A 26,839-nucleotide genomic window follows, 5' to 3' on the forward strand; every position below is an offset into this window, starting at 1 on the left:
AAAGACTCTTAGAAGCATTCAAGGTTATTTGGTTTCCCCCTCGTGGTGCTCAGATTTACCATATGATGACGGGATTTTGCCACAGTGGTTTGTCTTTGCTGTCACGGCTCAGGCTGGTCTTGAGGGGAAATGGGACATAGAAGTGTTAATATTAGTAAAGATCAAGATAATCTGTTCTGTTAGGCATAATATCGAATTCATTTTTTTTAATATTGTATGTGAATTCCTTTTAAGGTGGAAAGAGGATAAAAAAAGAGATCAGAAATCTTGTTTTTGGCCTCCCAAGATGACTCAAGGAGAAATGCAAATAAATACAGCTATCTGTGTCTGCACGGTCAGATAACAGAGCCAGAGGCTATTCATAGTTTGACAGTTTAACTCTCCCTGGTTCCTCCTAAAGATAACCGACTTTGTTGCACCACACCATTACCCTAAGACAATTCTTCCTGATTTTAACAATAAAAGCTAAGATTTCATGTTAATTAATATATTCTAGTGCACTCTGCTTACATTTAGGAGGTATGTTAGAGGTTGTACAGCAAATAATGCACTTCATTTAGGAGACTGTATTTTCTAACAAGAATTTAGAGAAGTAAAGCCCAGCTGAAGTGTCTTTCACCACTACAGCGTGCCACTCCTGTCTACAGACTTGCTGTAAATCAGTTTCAGCGAGGTGAATTATTAACCAAGACCCGTCACATTCCTCCCGCTGATTCAGCCTTTCTCTCGATCCAACTGAGGCATTTCTTTTTTCTTTCAATAAAAAAAAAACGTCCCAATCTGCTCGAGTGGCTGTCAGTCACCCTCGAAGTCTTTGTGAGAAGCCACAACACATTTATGATTTCTCCCTCTCTGTCCCCGTTGGCACAGTTACAGTACAGTGCCGATAAGGAGCACTGTTAAGGAGAGGATGGATCAACGCTGCCCAGACAAGAGTGTTGTGAAAGTGCTGAACTCTGTAGCAGGAATGCAATGACAGGTCTAGACCTGAACTTCCGCGTTAAGCAGGAAGAAGCCAACAGTCAGACAAATGCAATCTTCAATCTGCTCGCACACCCAAAATCTGCCTGCATATGACTTTAATTTTTGGTGCCGAGCTTAATTAGGGAATCGTCTTTCGAAGTGGAGCTGATGTCCATGAAGCTGTTATCTTGAAACTTAGTGGCGAAGCAAAGGATTAACACATTTTAAAAAGGTGAGTTTCATCTCTGTTTGGATGTTGTGCCTTTGGATATAACGGTAACAACCGAAGCTGCTTTCCTCTGAACGCAGAGCGAGAACATTGTTCGTTGATGTCTGAGCACATTACAAGTGAGGATTGTGGTGGCTGTTGTGCTGAAAAACAAAACAAAATAAAAAACAAATGAGAGATTTGTTTGTAATATATGTATATTCAGCTACAGCAGAATAATTTAGCTTGAGGACGTTATGTACAGATATGTTGTAGATGAGAATCTTAGACATCCTGTCAAACTTTGTGAGTTACAGTGCGCTCTGATAAAAACTCTCAAAAGGTTTTGAATTTAATAGTACAAGAAATTAAAGAAAACTCTTTTTAGAAGATTTTTTTTTACCATGTTTTAATTTGGTAAAAAGAATGTAAGTTCATATCTTTCCAACTGGGTGGACCCCACTATCGTCTCATAGTGCTGCATGACTCAATAACCACATGAAACTAATAGGGCCGGCCTCTTATATTAAAGTTAATAGTGCTGTCAGTTTGTTGTTGATGACAGGAACATTTTGTATATTTGGCTTGTGGCATTTTTGGTTTTAAATCATGTCACAAAAATATGAAGTGAATTTGTTATGAGTTTAACTGAACGCATTGCTTTCAGAGCGATGGATTAAAAGGCTTTTGGTCAAGGGGGTGTTTGCTTTTTCTAAGAGATGTTAAGCAAGAAATTTTATTAAGGGTACTGAGTGCAGTAGGTTTGAGTCTGATTTGAAACCTGCTTCAGCAAACATTAGGGTTCTGATTCATTTTCATACTCTTCAGTGGTTTGTGCCTGCTGCTCAACCTCTAATTTGCCTACTTTGCAAAAAGAGCACATCAAGTCTTGTAAACACATCTGCTTAAGAGCCTAGCACAGAAATATGATCCGATCATACGAGGGAGAGTTTCTGTATGTTATGGTAAACACTGGAGTTGATGTCTGCTTTTGATTTTCTACCCTGGAGCTACATATGTGTGGCATGTAAAAGGCTGAGATATGTATTTGAGATTATTGGGGGAGGGGGTTTTCTAGAGGCTATAAGCTATAAGGTGCTTTTAGATTTGCTGTTTTTTATTATAAAAAGTACAACAGTACAGTTGCCGCTTTTCACAATGCGCTCATTTGACGCCCAACAATAACATTTAAGAACGCCGATAGGTCACAAATGCCTTTTGTCTGACAATAAAATAGTGAAAAGTGTGAAGAGACAGCGGCACAGTTTTGTGAATTGAAAGTGTGAAAATGTGACTAGAAGTTCACAAACATGAACTCTGTTGCGGTAAATTGATATATTGAAAGGCACATAAAGCTACAGAGCTTGCAGAGGAAAAATTCCTGGTGTTATTAGTTTGGTTTCTTTGTAGAGCTATTACTCATTCATAAAAGGGACACTGGGGTGACTTTGAATAGTTTAGCTGTTCTGGTCTTCAGCTTTCAAGTTTGCAATTTTTTCCGGTTACTGATGATAAAATCTTTGGCCAGATTTCTTTAAGAATCCTTTAAAAGTCTGATTTTAAACGGTGCTTTAATCATGGTCGTTTCCTTGTGAGGTATTATTGACTATTTGGTCAAATGTAGGATTTATTGTGTTTTCTGTGAACAGCCAATTTATACAACTCCACAGATTGTAGAAATAATCAGTGTAGCTTCCAGATCTAAAACGCATTTGTTCTAGTAGCCACCAGGGGGCGACTCCTCTGGTTGCAAAACGTTATGTTTTAAACCCTCATTTAATTTAATGCAACACTAACTTTATTCATTATGTTTCCATTTATAGTAAAGTAGATGCTGAAGTTGGGTATATTTCACAACCTGTCAACATTGTGTTTGACAAATTGCTTGTTTTCAAATTCACAAACAGCTACTGTAACTAGGTAAGCTCTGCCAAAGTACACCAAACTCATCCCCTAAAGCTTGAAAAGTTAGAGTACATTATATTCATTAGTTTCTCTCAAAAAAAAAAGTAAAATTTCAAAGGTGGATTTGGTCATCTTTGACCAAATCTAGGATACCTTCAAGCTTCAGAATCCCCCGTCCTTTAGGTCACGTTTGAGTAAAACTAATTAGTCCACCCATAATCACACTAGTGGTGCTGCAATGACTCTGAGGTTAACACCTTTATCTGTGTATCAGCTGCAGGATCACACCTACAAATAGCACAGAAAAAGTCCATTCTTCACATTGTGTCTGAGATATTACTCCACTAATGCACACGTCTAAGACACTGAGGAGGGAGTGTGTTAAAATTGGGTCGATTTGTTTTCACCAGCAGAAGCCGTCTTGTTTTCACGGTCTGTTCCTTCTCACTTCTCCTCGCTAATCTGGGAGCGGTTCATTTCATGCATTTGGCGTCAAAACACAGCCTCTCAGCAAAATCTGATTGACTGACTAAACTTCTCTTCCAGTGACTTTAAAACTACTAACAAAAAGTAGCACCAGACGTTCAGAGATGGTGCGTTCTTTTACTCGAAACGTCTCACGCCGACCACGTATAGGTGAAAAAAAGTGACATAATGAGAACTGAGGAAGCAGTACCATGAAATTTGCAGGCAGCTGCTTGTGTCACCATTTCCGATACCATTTCAACATTGCAAGTTCCAGGAAGTTTACCAGTTACCACTTCCTCCTGGGGGTAAACCGTTTGTGTAAAAGGTGGAGGATTGCGCTCACGTGCTATAGCAGTGAGCCCCACATATGTACGTCACATGGAAATTATGGTGCACAAACAAATTCTATCAGTGCGCAGAGGCGTTTCAGTTTATGAACCGTGCGATTTGATATATGACACCAGAAGATTAACAGTTTCTTGTGAGCTTCCAACACGCAGCATCTGTTAGATGTTTCAAACAGTATTGATCCTGTATAAACTCTTTCCTGGAACACAATCAGTCACTCTTGTCTCCTACACAGTGTCAATGAGAGATGTACCCCTGTGTCTTTTAATTAAATTCCAGCAATTTATTTTTTTCATGTTGGATCTAAATGTCATTAAACACATTCCAGACTCTGTGACGAGTGAAAGCAGGGAGTTAAATTCTGCAGCATCGCCCAATATTTTCCTCTCTAATGGACGCTACCACGCAGCAGAGAAAAAATAAAGACTAGAAGATAGCAATGCAAACATCTGTGCAGAGAATCTCACTGCATGAGTTAAACCAATTAGATTAGGGCTGATTTAACAAAAGAGGTTGCAGCTACCCCCACCCTTCCTCTTGCACACCCAGTGAAACGCTTTTAATTAGTACTTAATTCACAAAACCAGTCAGAAATAAGAAGAAAATGCATTACATAACAGACTCATACACGTTGTCATGCTTAGTCACCCTCTAAAGACTCATACAGAGGCTGAAAAAACACAATAATAGGGTAGCTCTTTGATGCTAAGCATTCTTGCAATATGAGGTGTGGCTTAGACACAGTGAGTACAGCGCATCGGTTTCTTAATCAGTTTAACCACACCAAACTTGAGACTAACCCCAGCAATTTATAACTGACCTGAGGCAAACCGAAGCTTATATTCATGCAGTTTAATCACAGTCCGTCAAAATGAGTAAGCCAGCAACACTCGGGTTAGCTGGTAAAATGTCTTGATTTAAAAAGTGTTGTTTTTAAAAAAAGGTCGCACTTATTTTATTGCTTTTACTTTGAACATATTAACAGTGAATCAGGTGTTACTCAGTAACTGTGCTGCGCCATGCTGACATTGTTGTGACGTCAGATTACAATATTGAATAATCTGCATAAAACATTATGCAAAGTGGAGCTGTTTTTTTCACATTGACTCACATTGAGATGTTTAGATAAGCTGGATGTGTTTGTCATCGTCACTCTATCTCAGAATGATAGAAGGATAAGATCTGGCTGAAAGCATTAACTGCAGCTGAGTGTCATATTCTTCTTTTATATTGTTTCACAAATGTACAAGTTCTGACCAGTGAGATCTTTTGACCTGATGATGGTGCTAAATGCACTAAAGATTCAGACTCATTCTAATTCATTAATAACTGCATAGTCTGCATGTTAAACAAGAATATTTATATCTTTCCCTTCAATCTCTTCAGTAGATACGTAGTAAAAGTCATGGAAATCGGTGATTAATTTTAATGCAGTCTTTCTGGTAATACAACCAGGCACAAGCAAATGTTTACTTGTTATTTTGTAGCATTCAGGTCAGTAGAAGGTGAGAAGGTGGAACCAGTGAATCCGGATGGTTTACTGGTCATGAAACTCCTCTAATGAATTAATTTAGTAGTGACAGCTTCAGCAGTTACCCACTCATACCTTATGTTAACAAGCCTTTAGTAATAATATATTTGCAGTCATGTGAAAAGTAGGCCACTACCACTATCCTCTTAAGAAGTAGCAGCCAGGTGCTGCTAACCAAATGCATTTGATTAACTGATCATGAGCAAGTAGGAGCATGTCTACAAAAGCAGATCTGAACTCTTCAGGTTTGTGTTAATGCAATGCCAAGGGAAAAAAGACATCAACGGTCATCTTAAAGAAGCAGTTGTTTAATTGTCCTTTAGTTTGTGAAAGGTTACAAGGCCGTTTCCACACACTCTGAAGTCCATCAATCTACAGTGAGAAAGATTATTCACAAGGGGATCGTTTGAATAATCTTCCCAGGAAACCATCACCCTGAGGTCAGATCATGCAATACTCAGAGAAACTCCAAAAAGAGCTACACCTCAAACTCTACCTCAGTTAGCATGTCAGTTAGCATAAGTTAGCAGAAGACTTGTTTGCATGGGTTTCCAGGAGAAAGCATGTTCTATTTAAAAACAGCATGGCAGCACTGTTTAGTTTAGAAAATTTGCATCTGAACAAACCACTCTGTATACAGAAATATGATCGAGTGTGTGAGGCCATCTGTCTGACACATGAAGCTTGGCTCGAATTTTGCCTTGAAATAGGACAAAGATCCAGAGCACAGCACCAAATCTACAACAGAATGGCTGCAAAAGAAAAGAATCAAGGTGTTGCAAAGACCCAGTCAAAGTCCAGACCTCAAGTCGATGGAAATGCGAGATCTTAAGAGAGCGGTGCATAAATGAGTGTCTTCAAACTCAAAGAACTGAAGCATTGATGTAAAGAAGAGTGAGCCAAAGTTGCATCTTTATCAATGAGAGACTGATAAAGTCATAAAGTTATTAGATTAGAAAAGATGGTTCTATAATTCATTGATTTATCGGCTGCACTTCATTTGCAGTACAGTGGTCATTATCAGAAACATGCTATACTAGAAGCAGAAGAATTAGGAGAGCCCACATGTAAGCAATATAAAGTAAGCTACCATTAGCACCACTTTAACTGGATGAACTCCCACTGACACCTTCAGTGTTTCTGTGGTACCACTCACGTACCAGCATATGAAAACAGGGACTCTGTTTTGACTGCACATTCCAGACCATCATAACATTTGCTTTGAGAAAAGAGGCTTCAAATAATACATGCAGGGGAGACGGCCTACTGTGCATAATTACGAATGTAAATCTCAAGCGAGGCTTTCGGAGTGGTTTTCAAAAAAGGCACAGTGACCACGGTGGCTCCTCGGGCTGTTACTCTGCTTAAAATGAAAAACATAACCTTCATTATCCTGACATTTTGCTTCATCCATCCACAATGGGGGATGTATATAAATCTGTACCAGCCTGATGTATGAGTCCATTTTGAAACTTGATCAGCAGTTAAGAGCAATTTCGAGCTAAGCACATTGTGGAAGCTTGCATACTTTATGCTCTTCCACTTTCCTTAGGCATCATAATGTTGCATGCAGTTTTTTCTTCTTCTTCGTATAATGATTCAAACAAACACTGATCATACAACACGAAGCATGATTTCAAAATCCAGATTACTAAAGGACACAGCATAAAAAAGTCAACTCTGAATATGACAAAAAAGGCAACATAATATTTACTCGCTGCTTCACTCACTTGCTCCAACAAGAGACAACATGTTATGGCAAATAATGACTGCCTGCAGTTATGCATACACACTTTGTTCCTTCAAGTCTGGGTTGGACATGTTTCGCAATATAGCGTAACCTGGGGAAACGTATTACATCTGCAAATACTTCACAGCAAAGTAGCAGCACTGTATCAGCACTCACTGCCTGCACTTGCCTTTAACCATGCAAATGGACATACCGTCTGTTTCATCTTCATTATTCAGTGCAGCTCATTAATACATATTATAAATATTATATTTTTTCACATTGAAAATAATGATAATTTCTATATCTGATTATTCTATTGATTCTTTCACCAGATGGACGACATTGACGCCATGTTCAGCGCCATGCTGGGGGAGATGGACCTCCTCACCCAGGTGACTTACCAGCCATTGTTTGCCTATATATTGTTCTATATACTTATTCTATTCTTGTTGCTTTATAGCACAAAATACCCTTAGAGCCATCTTTTCAAAACACAAACATTGAATATGTAGGTAATTTTCAGTGGATGAATAATGTGATAGCTCCTGTCCGTTCTGGTGTGTATAGCAATTTACAAATGGTAAATGGTCTGTATTTGTATAGCGCTTTACTTGGTCCTAAGGACCCCAAAGCGCTTTACACTGTACACAATCATCCACCCAGTCACACACACAGGTGATGGCAAGCTACATTGTAGCCACAGCCGCCCTGGGGCACACTGACAGAGGCGAGGCTGCTGGACACTGGCACCACCGGGCCCTCTGACCACCACCAGTAGGGTTAGGGTGAAGTGTCTTGCCCAAGGACACAACGACCAAGACTGTCAGAGCCGGGGCTCGAACCGGCAACCTTCCGATTACAAGATGAACGCCCAACTCTTGAGCCACGATTGCCAGCTAGACAAGTTGTAGCTGTGACAATAAAATAAAACAAAGACAAAACCAAGAACTGAAAGAGGAAAGAATGAGTGGATGACGCGTACCCAGGCGCACCCTGAAGATACATTTTTCTGCTTCTTTTTTCCTCCAGTTTCCAATATCTGAAATAAGCGGGTGTCACGTTTTCATCTCTTTTTCTCCATTTAAATTTAAATATATTTAAATTATGTTGTATAGAATGTATTAAACATGACAGGATTTAATATGATGCCAATAAAAAGTAGCAGAGGAGCTTGTGCCACTACCACATTTTCTGTTAATGAAAGGCATAAATCTCAATGTTCATGCAGCACATAGACAAAAATAAATTTTTTTGTTCAAGCTGCCCGTGATTAATTATCTCGCCTAAGGACTTAGAGATACTTTTCTTCTTCAGAGAAGATGACAAAGTAACAAAAACCCACCATCCTTAACTGAGATGTTCGTGACTGAGACGAAACACACTTTGTGGTCATGTAAGAACCATAAATACCACCATTTTCTGGAAGGGTGGGTTAAATGGCAAAACCCAACCGAGTAAAGATTACGCCTTTTTTTTCTCCCTCTTAGTAAAAAACCCCATTGATCACTTTAATGTTTTCCATCTCAGTTCTTCCAAGATGGGGTGTCATGTTGTTCATGCAGTGGGTACACTCTCACTCTTGCCCCCCAAAAGAAAAAAAATACAACTCTGTCCTCTGACATAATGCTTTAGAACAGTTTGGTTTCAGAGCGCTCAAACATGAAAGTGTTCTCCTCTGCGGTGGGGGGTGGGGAAGTATTTTGGCTGTGCAGAAATTGTATTTGCGTTCTTACAACCACACTGCTTTCTTCATTCTTTGTCTCAGAGTCTTGGAGAGGAAACGGTGCCCCCTGAAGCTCTCTCCAACACAAAGAAGGAAGTCAACTACTCCATCGGCTTCACTGACCTGAATGGTGACTTCACATTTTGACATTATGTGTGGAAACACTACAAAGAGCTGGGCGTTGAGCTTTTGTGCAGTGTCAACACCCGAGTTGTGCAAGGGTGGGATGTGCCGTGTGCTTGCTCAAATTAACAAGAAGTAGCATGGAAATACACAAAATAAAAAATAGAAAAGGTGCACTTCCTGGCAACTGAGGGCACAGATTAAAGTCTAATTACTCACTGTTTGCCTCTGGCTTTAATAAGCTAAAAAAAAATAAGCTGCAATAATGTTAGAACAAGGTCACAATATCAGCTGGTGTTAGCATTTAACTTTCCCTTTTTCTTCGTTCATTGTAAATGCCATTAAATCTTGTTAGAGTGAGTTGATAGGCTGTGCAGCACTTTATAACAAATGCCTGCCTTGAAGGGCTTTGCAAATGGAAAATGTCCTTGATATAAATAAACTATCAATCACAACAAATGGCTATGTTTTATAAAAGACTATAATCTACATGCGCTCTTGCAGCTCAGTAAGGCTGTGCCCAAATGCACGAGTGCAAACTGTTAATGCCATCCACTTTAAACTTAGCAAATGTATTACTGGGGACCAGAGTACGTGCAGCACAGAGTGAGAGGTAGATTAAATAAGGTGCTTTCACATTTGCGCTAAAGGGTTGCTAAAAGTTGCCTGCTCCACTCTGTGTGTAGGGTTCAATCTCACCGTCAACACACATATGTATTTGGCTACAAATTTAACCATCAAAACAATGTGCAAAAGTTTTAATCTAACCTTAACGTATTTCTATATTAAGATAAGACAAGACAAGACAAGATTAGATAAGATAAGGGGTCAGGGGCCTCCTGAAATGTTTTAATCCTTAGGCAGAGGTGTAAAAAATACTCGGGAAAAAAGGGGGTTGGTCAAAGAAATTTTGATATGTTATCAGTTTGATCCTCACATGATCCCACAAAGATAGTTGAATAAGTACATGCCATTATTTTTCAAATAATGGTATCTGTAGTTAGCAGTGAGTCGAACAAAATTCTGTCTCGAATGCAAACTTTAGCGACCGTTAATGCAATTGTAATTGTAAACGCAACATCAGACTAGATGCTATAATTGCTCTGTGTGGGATGATGTTTATGCAGACTGGCCTAGTTATTAGGGGGAGATACATAAATAATAAATGGTCATACAGAGCTCAACACTCAATTACTAACAATACAATTATTATAGTAAGATTTATTTATTGTCTTTGGTTTCCTGTGATGAGCAGTTCTCCAGAGCTGCAACCCTTACCTTGAAAAGCCACAGTCACACACATTAGTTAAGTGAGAATGGCCTCAGAGCTGGACTCTTTTCATAGAAGTAACTTTAAGCCAAAATAAAGTAATCCAGGTTGCACTCGCTCCAAATCAGCAAAGGCAAATTATTTTTGACTGGTCTATAACATACAGTTACTTTTCTTTATAAATGTGTTAACTTAATAATGCTTTGAGGAATCTAAATACAGGACAGCCTACAAAAAGCAAAACTAAAATTTGCATGCAGACGAAACTGTTGCTTCCTCTACTGAATTCTGAAACTTGATTCCTCAGTGGAGCAATATTGGGAACATGAATGAGGAATAAAATGAAAGAACTCCTTTCATTGACTTTGTTTAATAAAACATAACTGAAAGGGGAACTTGTTCAAAAAAGGAAAGTTCTTCATAATTAGGGAAAAAAGACAAATTACTTTGAAAAAGGAACAAAAGGAAATTCTATCCAACAATATTCTCTATTGAGTTACTTCCTGACAAAATGTTTCTGCTTCACCAGAGTCCCTTCATGAACTGGAGGGCAATGACTTGGACGCACTCATGGCCGATTTGATGGCTGACCTCAATGCAACGGAAGAGAAATTGGCAACAGAGATAGAATGCTTGAAGGCACCGTCAGCGTCTCAACCAGACTTCCCACCACCGCCCAAGGGCCTGAGCATCGAACCTGCCCCATCGCACATTTCACCGTCATCTGCAGGAAGCAGAAGCAGCAATGTTAGCACTCCTGTCCCTTCTGCTGCCTCCTCTTTAGCACCTCCACCTCCTTCTGGTGCAAAGCCCACAACGGTGAGTGAGCCCACATGCAGCAATTCTGCAAGTTTAAACCAGAGCATTAATCAAGGCTTGAGAGAGCTAGTTTCGAGGGCAGTGCCACAGGTCAGAAGGAAGAACCGTTTGTTGAGCTCCTGGTAGAACGAATCAACAACGTCACAATCTTTCTTTTATTTGCGCATGTCTTGGTTTACCATGAGTAAATGCTTTATAAGCCATGCGTGACAAGACAGTTTTACAACAAAAACATCACCAGTTTCTAGCACATAAATTTAAGATGAGTTTTGTATGTTTTTGTGAAACCTGGAAGAGTGGTATTGCTCTTAACGGTGAGATCATAGCAAAGTCGTTCCTGGATGGAGGCATCTGTTACAGTTACAGAGACGTGTGAGGCGAAACAGCCGAGGGTCTGTCTGGAACAGATCAAACACATACGGCAATGAGAAAAGTGTAACAGGATCGATAGCAAAGGTTGGGCTTGGAGTAAGGGAGGTAAGATGTGACAGTTTTGGAGGGGGGGAGGGGGGGGGGAGGTAGACGGGAGCTTATTGCTTTAGCAGAGGTTGTTACCTCATCTGTCTGAGGTAAAAACACCAGCTGTGCTGAGGCAGCGAGTGCGTCACTGTAAGGTAGACGTGGACGAGTTCATTAAAGTTGCAGTCAGTCAGGATTTTCACGGGTGATTGCATCTGGAGAAAACAGTTAATTGAGATCTAGCAGGTAGGATTTAATGTCCGAGATGGAAGTCTTGCATGGAGATTTCAACACCCACACAGGAGGGGATGAAGTGAAAACAAGACATTACACCTCTTGAAAAATGTTGAAGTGCTACATCACAGAGATAGACTTGCTAGAGTTTGATCTTCTGACTCGCCCTTGGGACCCTTTCTGCAAACTAGAAGTACGTGTCATTACTTTCTTTTTGACACAGATACGACTGTCTTTGCACAGTGAAATATGAAGCCACAAACAGCAGCCAGAAAAGTTAACCCTAATCATTGGATCTGTATACAGCTTTATGCAACATAAACCTCCTAAATGATGTATAATGATGAGAGCTATAGAGCTGACTGGAACTGGTTCTATGGAAAAAGACTTTGAGTCGGTCACTAATGAGTCACAAAGGTCTCTAACCAAACAATCACGTTGTGTATTGTTTCTAAGGCCTGAATCCACACATGTAAACACACCTGAGGCTACACATAGGAGTGGTTCCACTTGAAAGTAGGACCTAGGTGGGATGATAGGCTCAGCCCCCAAACACTTGACTAGTGTTTGGAAGAGATTGTGGTTTTGTTAAAGTAAACAGTTTTACAGCAGTAGATAATAATAGAAAGCTCCATTTTCTGAGCTTCCAGTGGTGGTACTGGTGTACTAGTGTTGAGCTTTGCTTCATTTAAAGGTGAAGATATACTTTACATGCTCTTATTCGCACAGATGTTACGTTCTGCCTTACAGTAAAATGAGCTATAAGTCATAACAGTATTCATAAATGATCTAGTGGGTCATTTTCACATTGAATCACACCTTGAGAGTGCGTCACTGAGGTTGCTCCTAGTTCAAGTGAACTGCAGTAATCTCATTAACCTACACATGTTGTTAACCTCAGAACACCCCATAGAGTGTCATTATATGGAGTAATACTACATAATGCAATTAAGTAAGAGTTGTCTGCTGGGAACTTTGTGTTTTACACCTTTGATGTACAATATCCCCCTCCTCATCATTAGCCCCGTTAAAAATTTAAAAATGACTCACAGAGATGTCTCATGCTTTCCTTTTTTCTTTTTCTTTCTTTTTTTTTTTTGTTACAAAACTGCAATATTTTTTGTTGTGACTCACTTTATATGATAAGAAAGGAATTTTTGGCAACCTTTATTTTAAATTAAAAACTGTTTTCCTTGAAATTGTATATTGTCGAACAAATACCAGATTATAGCAGGATACACCCTAAATAGGTCGTCAGTCTGTTAAAAAGTGAATTAACACATTTTCTTTATGATTGTGAAGTTTGTTAATTTTCTTTTTGGTGCTTACATTGTACTTTTCTAAAAAAAAAAAAAAAGTTGACGACCATGTACCATCTCATCCCTGTGCACATCTTATTCAGGAGGAGATCGAGGCGCAGATGAAGGCAGACAAAATCAAACTCGCTCTTGAGAAACTAAAGGAAGCTAAAGTTAAAAAGGTAAGACAAGCAAACACCGACTTCTTGTTTTGCCCTCTGAGCTGACGTCCACTGGCAAGAGTAGAGACGTATAGAATTACAGCTACCTGAACATTACTGTAAAAGAGTTAATGGTCAAACATAGCATGGGTTTCCTTTCCTTTTTTCTCTTTTGGAAGAGCCATCAATCACAGTAATGGATGGTTACTTTCATCCAGCCAACATCCCGCAGGACAGCGTGGTTTCCTGTTTGGGGGTGATATGTGGACACTTTCTCATCTTCAAAGCAGCATTCAAAAGCTCAGACATGTGTTCTTGCATGCAAAGCTACACTTCCAGAGCAGCAATTTTTACACAAAACCAAACTAGTTTCACGCATGATGGCATGCCATTCTTTTATCATAGATGACTGTGACTGATACGACTGCCAAGTTTTACTCTTTTACTCGTGATTTGGCTCTTCGCAGTGACTTAGTTCCCTGTTAAGATGGTAGTTACAAATTCTTAGAAGTGAAAACTAAAAAGGAACTTTTTCTAAAAAGCCATGTGTGCGTGTGGAAGCTGAGGAAACACGGGCCACTTTCATATGGATGTGTGTCTCTGGGTTCATAGAAGAGATACAGAAGTGCCAGGTGCACTTCCAGGAATTTCAGCAGAAAGTGGTCAGAGGACCACAAGTTTCAGATAAGCCCACTGGTTTCTTAGCATGTTTGGGGATATTTTTTATAAGATAGCATCTTGGGGAGAGGAAGTGCTAGGAGGAAAATTAAATTTCCAGCGATAGTTCATTCAACCACATGTCAAAACCCGACTGTTTTTCAAGGGAGGGTGAAACTGAGTGACTTGTGACCTGAAGCTCTAAATCCTTTTGTGATAACATCTCTGAAACCCCCATTTTTATGACAAAAAGCAAGCAACTGGCTGACCTTAGTGCTGTGAAACTCCTCAGCTTTTCCAAAGCAGGATTTCTTACCAGATGAGAGGAATTGTGAAACCACATGAGCCTGCAGGGGGAAAAATGCTTTGCTCTGGGGCAAAATTAATCTCATCCAACACTCTGAGTGAGGTGCTAAGACTGCAAAAAGACAATAAAGAAGAAATTACAGCAAAGCTCGAATCAGAAGACAGAAGTGCTGATGCTCGAAGTCTTCCAGTAAAGCTAACGTTAGGAGACAGAAACATCCATTTACTGTGCATATCCTGTAATTAAACTGGCAAGCAAACAAGCTGCATGTGCATAAAGGCTGGATTTAATGTCTTACACCTGCTGCTGTCCAACATGTTGAAAACCTTAAACTTAAACCTTTTGCTCTGTTTCTTGCTGGGAGTTAGATTAAAAGATGCTGGCTAAATCTAGTTAATGCTAATCTATACTGTAAATGGCTTTCTATGAATACTGTGAATGCAGTTCTGTACACAAGACGAAGAATGTGCTTGTTTGTCCAAAGATTACAAGAAGTATACAGTAAAAATGAGCTTTAACTCTTTTGCTTTGGCAAGCTAAGGTAAGCTAATCCAGTTTGCCATAAAAATAGAATTTTTAAAATCTAAAGTTGTGTCAAGAACACCAGAAAACATCACTTTTATATACTGGAATGATATTTTTTGTGCTTGTGTGGTAAAAAAAAAAAAAAAAAATTAAAAAGCTGTGTTTTTCTGTTTGACAGTTGGTGGTGAAGGTACTAATGAATGATGGCAGCTCCAAGACGCTGATGGTCGATGAGCGACAGAATGTCAGGGAAGTTCTGGACAACATGTTTGAGAAGTCTCATTGTGACTGCAATGTGAACTGGAGCATATGTGAGACCAACCCAGAACTGCAGCTTGGTGAGTTACCATAATATAGCATGTAAGCTACCATAGAGTAGATGCTATACAGTGATATGTTGATGGTGTTAACTTCTTTTATGGTCAAATGACTTAGTCTGATGACCGGTCTGAAATTATCTGACAACCATCGGTTGCTAGAAAAAGATACATATTCCCTGACCGTTTGACAAAAAATGCTCCTGACTGGTTTGGTCAGTAACAAATTGCTGTGGTTGCATCAAGACACCATCTTGTCTGGAAACACTTGCTAAGTAACCGCTGAGCATTAGTGAACCAGAAACAGAAACCGTCGTGCAATTTGAAATGTGTTGACAGTTTAGCTTTTATCTTGAAGGTGATTCTCCATTTCTGGTTTCTGTTACACTTTAAATTTTTATTTTACTACTGCTCGACAAGTCAGTGTCTTACATGCAAACTATGGACAGCCATGGCAACTATAGCAATCATGAGGAGGTTTTTAGTGACCAATTTTATCAGCCAGCAACCTCCAACAGCCACTCACTAACTGGTCAGGGGTAACAGACTGGTGGTTGTATCATGGTCAATACAGGAGACAGTTCTTGATCAATGTGAGCATAATGTCACACCAAAAAACTCTATAGTCTTGACCTTTAAAATGTTCTCTGAATGAGTTTATGGGCCAAGTCACTGATTTTTATTCATAATGACTGAAAAGTTATGTCAGTTTTGTAAATTTTGGTTATTACAAGCGTCAGAAAGGAAGGAACCCTGTAAGGAGTCTGAAGTTCAAATCTCAGTCACTGTTAATTAATGGTAAGTCTAAGTTGAACTGAACAAAAGTTACAGGCACTATATGCAGAATAGCTCGGTCACATATTTCTAGGAGACTGTACTGTATAAAGCTGTGTGTCATCAGCATAGCTGTGGTAAGTGACACAGTGTCCGTTAGTAGAAATATATACTATATGTACCTTTAAAAATGCTGCAGTGAGTCTGATGGGAAATGCAGCCGCAGTATTGATGGAACCTTTATGGAAAATGATTTTAAGGCACCATTGCACTATGATTCAATATGTAGTTATTTCATAAGATATTTGCTGTTTTAAAAACCCGCAGACAGGTTAAGTGTTTTCAGGGGAAAATAAGAAATCTGTCAGTGCAAAGAAAAAGACGTTTGCGATTCGAGGAGCAGTTTGGAATAAATCAAAGAACTTGATCGCACGAATGAGTAACTACCTAAATGACATTGGCAGAAAATACAGAGAAAGATGTCAAAGTTGTGCTGACACCGCTTCACCGACAAGTGACATCTGGGTAATTTAGTGCAGAAACGCCGCGGCAATAAGCAATAGCTGAGCAGCAAATATATCAACAAAACCAGAAAAACACAGTGGTGGTATATTACTGTGTTAACAACGCCAGACTTCAGTGTGTTTTTATATGAACTGTCAAACTGTCTCAAACACACTCACACACAAAAATATACACTCACTGTACAAGGTGGGATATTTCATCCTGGTCGAGATGATGGACTGTGTTTTTATTGGCACGGTGGCAGCCAAACTGCACCGAGCTCACAATGAAACACTGATCTTACTCCCATCCATCTCTTTCTTGCCCTCCTCCTCTCCTTTATATTTATATTCTCTGTCGCTCTCTTGCTTACACTCACACGAGGAGTGTAGACAGGTGGGTTTAATTTGCTGTATCGGACACTGTCAGTCATCCTCCCTGTCATGCGGAAATAGAAGCCTTATGATCTCAGGCCTCCGTCTGAGCTGTCTGTGCTATATTTACTTCGGCTGCTGGGCTGCACCTCCATTGGCGGTACCATCTGCTTTTTGTGTTTTCTTACCACTTTATCAGATTTTAACAGAGATAATTGGTGTTTTTAAATAGCCATTTTTCTATATCATACACAGAGATTTGTTTTATTTCATCCTGAAGCAGTTTTAATCAAATGCTGGTGGTAAAACCATTAACTTTTGTGAGCAATAAAATATGAGTCGTTATTATTTTGCTTTAAAGAAATTTTATATGCTGTTGTGACGCACAAAATTAATGGCTAAGCGTTGAATTATTCAATTTCTTATTTTAAATTTGAAGATGAAGAATAAGAACATGTTAATCCACTGCAGTTTACATCTTTAGACATTCATCATAATTATATAACTTTAATAATATATTATTTTGCTGGGGACTGTGGTGTGCAGAAAATATTACTCAGAAACAGAAAAATCATAAATTGTTAATGACTGTTTTCAACAGAGGATAAATACACGCTTTTGACAACATGAGAGGACAATGGTACAGAATAATAAACTTTATCAGATTGGGACATATATCATTAGGTTTTTTTTCATAACACTTGTTTTAAAAACGTTTTCCTATCAAAGAATGTGTCTGTTAAAGGGTATAATACATGTAAAATAAAAATAAAATCTTCAACTAAGACTTTACTCTTGGTACGGATGGAATAAATCAACAAAGCACTCTCATATATATATCATACTGTACATAAAAGATGGACAAAACCACTGTGACATCACCTATTGGTTTAGACTAGATTGTCTAGATTGTCTTTTTCACAATAATTTTTAAATAATTTTTCAGACATTTTTGCCTTTGTTAGATAAAACAGGGAAGATTAGACAAATGTGGAAACCCAGTGAGCTAAACTACCAGTCATGACATTTACAAGTGAAGGTGGAGTGCTAAAGGTATCAGCTAAAGCTAACTAGCTTGACTGAACCTGCAATTTAGTTATAAGTGTCATATAGAGAAAGTAATAAAGTACTAACATATCACTCTCAACAACTCTGAAAAACAATTCTTGAATGGAGGAAATTAAATTCACAACAAGCCATATTATTTCTCAAATAATTACCGGTATACACAAATGCTCTTAAAGTAACAAATTAGATGAAATGATACCTAGCATGTAGATAGCAGCTATGCTAATGTTATCACCAACCTCTTATTTGAAGCAAACAATGCAAACGTCAAGCCTTTGTACAGTTAATACAGTACAATACAGAGTTTTTGTTGTTGTTTGTTCGATTTTTATACAAGGCATGTATTTCAACTGTAAATTTGGGCATATTACATCAGCCACTGGATTTAGCCTCTCCATTCTGAGCTTCAGCATTAGCTTTTTGGCTGTCAGCACACTACATCATGATAATGAGAGAGACATGGCTTCGGAAAGATATTCCAGACACCCTGAATCAACTAGAAAGTTTTTTATGTGTACAAGGAGGGGGATTTATGTGTGTCTTCTTCTTTTAAAGCAAGCCGCAAGTGGCCATTAGAGGAACTGCAGGGTTTAGTAATGTTTTTAATCTCAATTTCAAGTTAAATTCCTCTTCCTTCATTTTGATTTATATTCCCACTTCTATTTGCACCTCATGATAAAGATGACATATCTGTGCTGCTGGTGCAAAAAATAAGAGCCGATGTGCGTTTTTCCCTTTGGTCAGCACTAACCAAATCATAGTTCTTGGCTTAAATTAGTCGTCTGACACACAGACTGCTATCTATAGTGTGCCAGCCATGCAAGAATTCCTCTGTGTGCGCCATTTGACTCACAGGCACAAGAGTGTTTGGGATTTTGTGTCACCTTTGGCTAACTGCACAGAAAAACAGCTCCAAAATGGAAACAGTTAATTCATTTTTAAACCCTTGAACATTACTAACACTGCAGCTGACCTTTAATCTTCTTCAGCAAAACGTCAAAGCAAATCATGCCCAATAAACACCCACAGAGCTCAACGAGCAACACCAGCTTTCCAGAAAATCTCCGCTGTCATACATTCACCCATGTGCTCGCCATGCACACTACTGAAAAGCACCATGTGGTTAATGCAGTTCAAAGGGACTTTTACTCCTAATAACTCACTCCAGCAAGCAAAGTCACACCATCCATTTAATGATTGTAATAGTCAAACTAGTCTGGAACCCTGGCAGCAATTTATTTAATGCCTACCTCTGCCTCAGCTGGTAACCCATAATTTGAGACCAGGGCTAAACTACATTCAAAGGGCCAGTATATGATGGAGATCTACAGCACCAGGCATGTGGGTGGGCAAAGGAGGAAAAAGGAGGAGAAGGAGGAGGAGAAGGAAAAAGCTCTTAATGTGTTTTGGAGGTTTAGTACCATTTAAAGTCCTGCCAGCAAATGCTGGAGGTTGGATTTTATTGGGTCCTCCGTTAATTCAGCTCATTTGAAATAGACAATTGTAAAGCTGTGCGACTGACTTTGAAGCAAGTGCAGCTGATTTAAAGATTTCGCGATGGAGTGATCTACTGCGGCGAAGCATTTGTTTTGACTTGCTTCATGGCACAAAGATAAAGTCTGGCGTGCTTTCTGGTTTGAACAATAGTGCACCGAGAAAGTAAACTGGAGACAGTTTAATCTTCCAAAGTGGCTGAGCCAAACTATATCTCATGGCTGATTGAAGAGAGATCAGCTGGATTTACTGCAGAGATAGAAAGAAATAGTGCTTTACTTAAATGTGCTAATAATATCTGACATTCAGAACCACCACATGTTGCATGAAAGGACCAGCATCTGAGAACAAGGGAATAAAAAATAAATTCCTTCAGCGTGCTTTTCACCTCCGGCTCTGAAGACCTTGGACTGCTTTCTGTCATTTTAGTTTTAAAATGCAAAAGTGGGAGGTTACTCTACAGTTCCTAAAAGCATGGGGAAGACCAAGGAGGAACTTGCAGAGGCTGCTATGCATGTATAGCTAAATATATTAGCAAAAAATAAAATACAGAAGCTGTTTTTGTTTTTTTTTTATTTTTCAGAGCAGGAAAAGAAACGTATTGCTCTTTGAACCTCAGGCTGCTTTAGCTTTGCAAATGATGACTGTGTTAGAAACAAAAAGAGAACTACTTGTTTCCTTCCGTTGAATTTAAAACGGACCCCGATGAAGGTTCAAAGCAAAAAAATACTAATCTCACAATACAATTTTTTTTTAAAATAATGGACTTTTGTCCTCACCAGTCATCTAATCACATCCATTTAGATGTGAGCCTTTCTTGACATTTCACAGGGTAATAATATTCTTTATTTCCACTGTTGTCCAGTGACAGCAGGTATAAATTTTAGTGATATATTAAATAAAGCTAAAATTAAGTAAGATGAAGCACCACATGGATAAGCTCCAGCATTAAAATCATGGCTTTTAAACACTTAATTAGAAGGTTTCTTTTTCTTTACTTTAGCTTGATACTTGATACTGTGGACATATGTGTAACAAGATATTGAACTACAGTTTTTTAGGAAGTAGACAAATAACATATCAGAATAGAGACTATAAATAGCAATATGTGTGTCATACGCTTGAGAGACTCACTCAGGTCTGGCTTAAAGTCGCTCTGGCCCTTTGGTACCTTAATATTCTCCAGTTCAAGCCTCTTCATTCCCCTGGTGTGACTTTGCATGGTGGAATTTCAAAAGCTAAACTATGTGAAGAATCTGTCATCTCATTAAAAAAACAGTACATCAAAATGACTCTTCTCCAGCAATATTTAACTATGAATGTGCCAGACTAATAAGTTATACATCTATTCTTTTCTTTTGGCAGAACGGGCGTTTGAAGACCACGAGAACCTTGTGGACCCACTCTCAGCGTGGACAAGGGACAGCGAGAACAAAGTACTCTTCCAAGAGAGACCAGAGAAATATGAGGTTTTCAAAAACCCACAGGTTGGTCTACTTCAATAGTTTCTCTTTTATAAAACTATATGAACCTCTATAAATGAACACTGATAATAAGCAGCGTTCGTGTGGGATCTCACACATCCATTGGGTGAGATGTGGTGTGGCTCCTTATTCTTGGACTGAATTTGTGCAAATCTATCTGCACGTTGTTTCAGCTCTGCGCCGTCTGGTTGTTTTCACCTTCTCAATTATGCAATGTCTTTTCGTCCTTGCGGCACGACCTCTTACGTTTATGTCCACACTGCAGTATATCAAGCGAAACAGCTTCAGGCAAAAAAAAGGAGATCTTGGCATGTTTGTGATACAATGAGACCCTTTAATATCTTACAGTATTTAATGGATTCGGTCTGTTGGCAGAGGCAAACAGCTGGGTTGGAAAACCAGCGAAGATTTTCTCGTTTTTAAAGTATTCCATCATGTCTTCCATGTCTTCCAACAAAAGACAGATCTCTTTCATACAGTATGTCCTTATTCATTTACTATTTGAGCTTTTGACATGAACTACCAAATAGATTTTCCCTCTGGGCTTTTCCTCACAATGAAAACATACTGGCTCGGACTATGATATGACGCCAAAGTATTTCACTCATACAGAGACAAAAGGGATTGAGACCCCGATGTTTTTTGTTTTTTAAAGGTTATATGACTTCTTCTGCTCTTTTAGAGAATGATATCCTTTAGTTTAATTCCTTAACCCTTAAAACCTTGAAGGTAGAGGAGCTAAAACTGCTCGTTTCAGACAGAGGATGAACCGACAAGCTGCATCAAGGCCCAGTGAGATAAATAAGCTTTTTTCTGAATTGTTATTCATGCAAACCTTCTTCATATGAGTCCAAGAAGAAAAGAACTGAGCTGTAAATAAGTCTAATAGGTCCAGTTTAAGTTGTTTTACAAAGAGGTGGCCTAACCAATAAACCAACATGCCCGTCCCTAAAGCAATAATTCAAGCACTTTGTTTTGTTCCTGCAGAACTTTTATCTGTGGAAGAAGGATAAGACAACTCTCAGAGATATGAAAGATAAGGACAAAGAGTTATTAATACAGGTAAAACACACTCACATACAACCTATAGGTGTAACATCATCCATAAGGTGACTTTTTCCTATTAGTAACTTACCCTTTCATCCCCTCCTCATCTCTGCAGGAGAACTTCTGCGGGACTTCCATCATCGTGCCTGATCTCGAGGGGGTGCTGCATCTTAGAGAAGACGGAAAGAAGTCCTGGAAGCAGCGGCTCTTCCAGCTGAGGGCCTCGGGAATTTATTATGTGCCCAAAGGGAAGACCAAGGTCAGGAGTCAAAAGGAGAATGCAAGAGAGAAAACACACGTCCAACTGCTAATGCTCTGATTCAGCCGGCCTCAGACATGCTGAACAGAAGTGGTGAAAGATGAAAATCCCACAGATACAGAGATATTTTTGCTATGTCAACTGAAACCCTAATGAAGTGTAATATCAAGTTTTTTCATCTTTCCAAGGGACTGTTAAGAGTCTTTCAGCTTTATTAACCCCACTTTTGTGTTATGCACCGCTGGATATAACTGGGGTTATTACTCCCCCTCTGATACCTGCAGTGTACTTGCCACATATCTCAGATCTTTTGGCAGCTCCTGCTCCCAAATAACCATTTATGCATCACATTATACCCTGCTACTGCATCTGTAGGGTAGATATTGAATTTAGTTGGCACAGAAACAGGTAAATGGCAAAAAAGAAAAAACCCAAACCGAACAATCGTCTTTTGTTCCCTTTCAGTCGTCCCGTGACCTCGTCTGCTTCGTCCAGTTCGACAACGTAAACGTCTACTACGGCAAAGACTTTAAGAGCAAATACAAAGCTCCAACTGACTTTTGCTTTGTGCTGAAGGTAAGGCTGCATATCAATTCAGCTCGCTTCAAAGCCACACGCCACACGCCCTTTCATTGTGGACCAGATAAACGCAGAAGCTGCAACTTCCTTCACACTGTGTGCTACACTAAGTGCTGCACTATTTAAAAGATGCTAACCAAAGTGGTGAGCGTGGCAAGCCCTGCAGCTGCCTGCATGGCTGGAAATTTTCAAAAGCAATTAATACTTCGATTTAAAGAAGTGAAACAGCACCGTTTTGTCCTATTTAGTCTCAAAAGTGGCAAGAATTTTAAGAAACTTCCTACTTCTTGTAATCATTTACACAAAAGTACTTTTTGTCTATTTAAGAGTGATTTTAAAGTGTAATAGTGGCAGTAGTTTGAGGTACTTACAGTAATCATTTAAGGGTAAAAAATGCTGACGGACGCAAAAGCAAGAATTAGATGGTTTGCTGGTCAGTGTTAAAGGGATGTGAAAGTCTGCTTTTTTCTTTTCCCCTATCTTGTCTGGGAAACACTAGAATCAGCAGATCCCATTAGACTAGATGTTGAGGAGCAGAGCAAAAAGAGCTTAGAGAAGCAAAGAAACTGAATTAGCTTCAAGTGAAAGACAAAATACTCGAGGCTTGGGTTGAAGGGAATAAGGCGCTGCTGCAAGGGCAAACAGAAAATTACCTTTCAGAACTCCAGCCAGGTTTCAACTGGCCTCCTTACCTTAAAGTTAAACTTACAAAGTAAATACAGTAATAGCTGAAGCTGTTCTTAGCTGCCAGAATGTTAAATTAGCGTTTTGACAGATTGATGAGGTGGCGTTTATGAGCTGACAAAAAACTGCTGCAATTCAAGGACGACAACAGAACAATTTAGCCTCATCAATTTGCTGTTAAATATTCAGAGGAGCAGCCGGAGGTGATCTCTAATACCACCCCCATTATGAATAACCAAGCTTCTATAACTCATATTGTGTCATTACAAGGTAATTTAACTTCGGCTTCAGGGAGGGAAACAATAGACTGGGGGAATTAATGTTACAGTAAGTGTTTATGGTCATAAAGTTGGCATATGTGGATATCTTCTTGCATGGAAGCAACAACAAAAGCAAAACGAACATCAGCCTTCTCACTAGTCGCAATAATATTGAATTACATGATCCATCGGAGGACTGGTTTCTGTTCACACCTGCAAACAGAAATATCCCACAAAACAGGAAGTGAATATATATATTTATTATTTATTTGACTTGCACCAAACGATCTGCTTCTAGACCCACGCTGCCCCCTTATGGCTCTCTGTAATATCGAGGAGAAAGTAAACAATAGCAACAAGTAGGTCACAGTGTAGCAGGTTTAGCCTGTCGTTGCCTCAAAACTAGCTTAGTGTGCATTTAATATAAGTGACTGTCAATATATTTAATTAAGATAGGGTTCCTGTAATGAAGCAGATTTGTGCAGTTGGGTTTTTAGGACATAAATTATCATGGAAACTTCAAGCTAATTTCTTGAACTCTTTAAAATCTGTACATCTGAGCATGAAAACAGTCATGAAGACTCATAAATTATTAATGCTTTTATGAGAAGATGAGACCCTGCATGTGCATAAAACTGTTTAGGGTTTCAACTTACAATCATTTTAAATCCTGATCAATCTGCCAGAATGGACACGAAGGAACTGGACCACTTACTGAGTTACACCAGCTGTTCAGCCATGGAAATCCATACCGTTAAGCTCCTGGTGCGCAGTTTTTGTGCTGATGTTAATGTCAGAGGAGATCTGGAGCTCTGCACTTTCTGAGTCACCAGAGCCTTGGCCACTTGTACAAACTATGTGCCTCAGCAATCAGTGAACTTTATGTGGTTTGACACTTTGTGGCTGAACTGCTGATATTCCTTGTTTGCAGTTTGCAATAATCCCATTTACAGCCAATGGTGGATTATACAGGAGAGAAGAAATTTAATGAATGACATGAAAGACCTTATATTTAATGGTAAAATAAGTCCTAATTGGCTATGGGTTGTTATTTTCAGTTGTTAAAGTTGTTAAAAAACATTTCTTTGGACATCGCGAGTTTAATTTAGAAGGTGGGATTGATGCAATCCGGCTGATCACTTGCCACATATACATAACATCTACAGGAGCCATGAAAGCCTCTGGTCCACAGTTTTTGTGCTAATGCTAAAGGAGCTCTGTAATATTATGTGGTCTTGCTACAGTTTCTAAACACTACAGTTTGTAATAACATAACTTACAGCTGATTGTGTAATATTGACAATGGAAGATATTTCAGAAACGAATTTGTTGCAATGGTGGCATCCTGTTGGAACATCCAAATTCATCATTCAAATTCAGTGAGCTCTTTAGTAGAGAAAAAACATCCTTCACAAATGTTTGTAAAGCAGATTGCACAGTTAGGTGCTTGATTTTATACACCTGTGGTGATGGGACTGAAAACACAAGGAATCAAAGATTAAAAGGTGTGGCCCAATGTTTTTTCCATGTGGTGTTTTTGATTGGCTGATCAAAAACGTATAAACGTATGTGGCTTTGCCTCTGCAGCATCCTCAGATCCAGAAAGAGTCTCAGTACATAAAGTACCTCTGCTGTGATGATATTTGGACCATGAACCTTTGGGTGACTGGAATACGGATTGCAAAGGTAAATATGAAAACTGTACAAAATACAGTTTTTCCTTAAGCAAAGATACAAAATCGGGTTGTCTTTTTCTTTTTCTTCAAGTACGGGGCATCGCTGTATGAAAACTTTAAAACAGCAGAGATAAAGGCTTCTAACTCTGTGTGGACGAACCGCAGCACTCCATCGAGCTCCAATCAATCAACGCCCTCACCCACAGTCAAAGGTAGCATGACATGCAATTTCTCCTTCACTGATTGTTTCATTGATCTGATGCAGTGATATTAGCACACACTTTTTCACTTGTACTGAAAGTTCACTTGAGTGTTTCTCTTCCTCTTCCAGCTAAATCACCAAACCAGGCCAACGGTCATGCTACCAAGCCGCAGCCAGGACCTATTTCTCAGGTAAACAGCACTTCATCAGAAGGGAAGCATTGGTTAGCCGTTATTGTGACTGTTTTTATAGTTTAGTCTATAAAAACAAACCATGCATAGGACAAACTGAAGCTAGCTCCTACATTTCCCATAATGCCATCAACACCATTTATCCAGTACAAGCCCTCTCCTCTTCTTTTGTTTAAGAATCTTTTCCCTTCCTGTCAATCTCATATCATTCAATTTTATTCTAACTTATCAGAATCCAGCTCCACCACCACCACCACCATTAGCCGAGGTCCTCCCCCCACCACCCCCAGACCCAGTGCTCCCTCCTCCTCCTCCTCCCATGGCTGCCAAGACTGCCTCAAAACCCACCCCCCCAAAGCGGAATCAACCAAACAACTTCCCTCCACCTCCACTTGATATGGACAATCTCCCTCCTCCACCACCACCTCCACCCACTGACGACCACTTAGAGGCTCCGCCAGACTTTCTTCCACCACCTCCTCCAGCTACTGGCTTTAATTCACTGCCACCACCACCTCCTAGTTTTGGTGGCGTGGACCACTCTCTGCCCCCGCCACCACCAGATCCAGTGTCTTTGCCACCACCTCCACCTGACCCAGTGTTTGTAGCTTCTGGGGCTCCACCACCACCACCACCACCTCCTCCACCACCACCTGCTGCTCCTGTCGCCACCCTAAGACCAGCTGTGAGGACCTCTGGGTCATTGAAGAAGGTTCCTCCGGCTCCACCAAAGAGGACTGCACCAACGCAAGGAGGCGGAGGAGGTGGAGACTTCATGTCAGAACTGATGCTAGCCATGAGGAAGAAGCATGCAGACCAGTAGCCTGAACAGAGAACTTGTGGACTATAAATACAGAATGAACTATGCCTGCACAGCCAACAACTTAATCAGCCTTTTCTCAAAGATGAAGCTAGTGGAGTTCTCTGTAGATTTCCCCTTTTAGTCATTCATCCTTTTTCTGAACAGCTTCCAAGACAAAAACGAGTTAACCTTTGAAAAAAAGTTCAGTTTTGAAAAGCATTTGAAAACGTTGGGCTCAAAAAGACTATTACAGTTTGCTTTGTCATGCTGTTATCATACTTCCATATTGTATATATATTTGCATACATAGCTGTAAATACTGTAAAAACACAGTCATTGTGTTACCAGTAAATATACAAGTTAGATAGTTTGTTTTCATTTGACTCTTCAACC

At 39.5% G+C, this 26,839-nt stretch overlaps 1 protein-coding gene across 1 annotated transcript; it reads left to right on the forward strand.

Annotated features, from left to right (window-relative positions):
- Positions 1-989: 989 nt before the first annotated feature.
- Positions 990-26,472, forward strand: apbb1ip (amyloid beta (A4) precursor protein-binding, family B, member 1 interacting protein). The gene is made up of 14 exons (XM_080865348.1): positions 990-1,195; positions 7,488-7,547; positions 8,921-9,008; positions 10,801-11,090; positions 13,186-13,263; positions 14,910-15,069; positions 20,628-20,749; positions 21,734-21,808; positions 21,909-22,052; positions 22,518-22,628; positions 25,163-25,261; positions 25,343-25,463; positions 25,583-25,644; positions 25,877-26,472. The coding sequence occupies exons 2-14, from the start codon at positions 7,488-7,490 to the stop codon at positions 26,465-26,467; spliced, it is 2,001 nt and encodes a 666-aa protein (XP_080721474.1). The 5' UTR covers positions 990-1,195; the 3' UTR covers positions 26,468-26,472.
- Positions 26,473-26,839: the final 367 nt, after the last annotated feature.

The sequence above is a fragment of the Rhamphochromis sp. 'chilingali' genome, assembly GCF_963969265.1.
Source record: "Rhamphochromis sp. 'chilingali' genome assembly, chromosome: 18".
NCBI lineage: Eukaryota > Metazoa > Chordata > Actinopteri > Cichliformes > Cichlidae > Rhamphochromis > Rhamphochromis sp. 'chilingali'.

Excerpts from the sequence above, each read along its gene's own strand:
- apbb1ip (XM_080865348.1), top strand. The coding sequence starts at position 7,488 with ATGGACGACATTGACGCCATGTTCAGCGCCATGCTGGGGGAGATGGAC. Across the intron at positions 11,091-13,185 it reads CTGGTGCAAAGCCCACAACG|GAGGAGATCGAGGCGCAGAT; the intron begins GTGAGTGAGCCC and ends CATCTTATTCAG. Across the intron at positions 13,264-14,909 it reads AGGAAGCTAAAGTTAAAAAG|TTGGTGGTGAAGGTACTAAT; the intron begins GTAAGACAAGCA and ends TCTGTTTGACAG.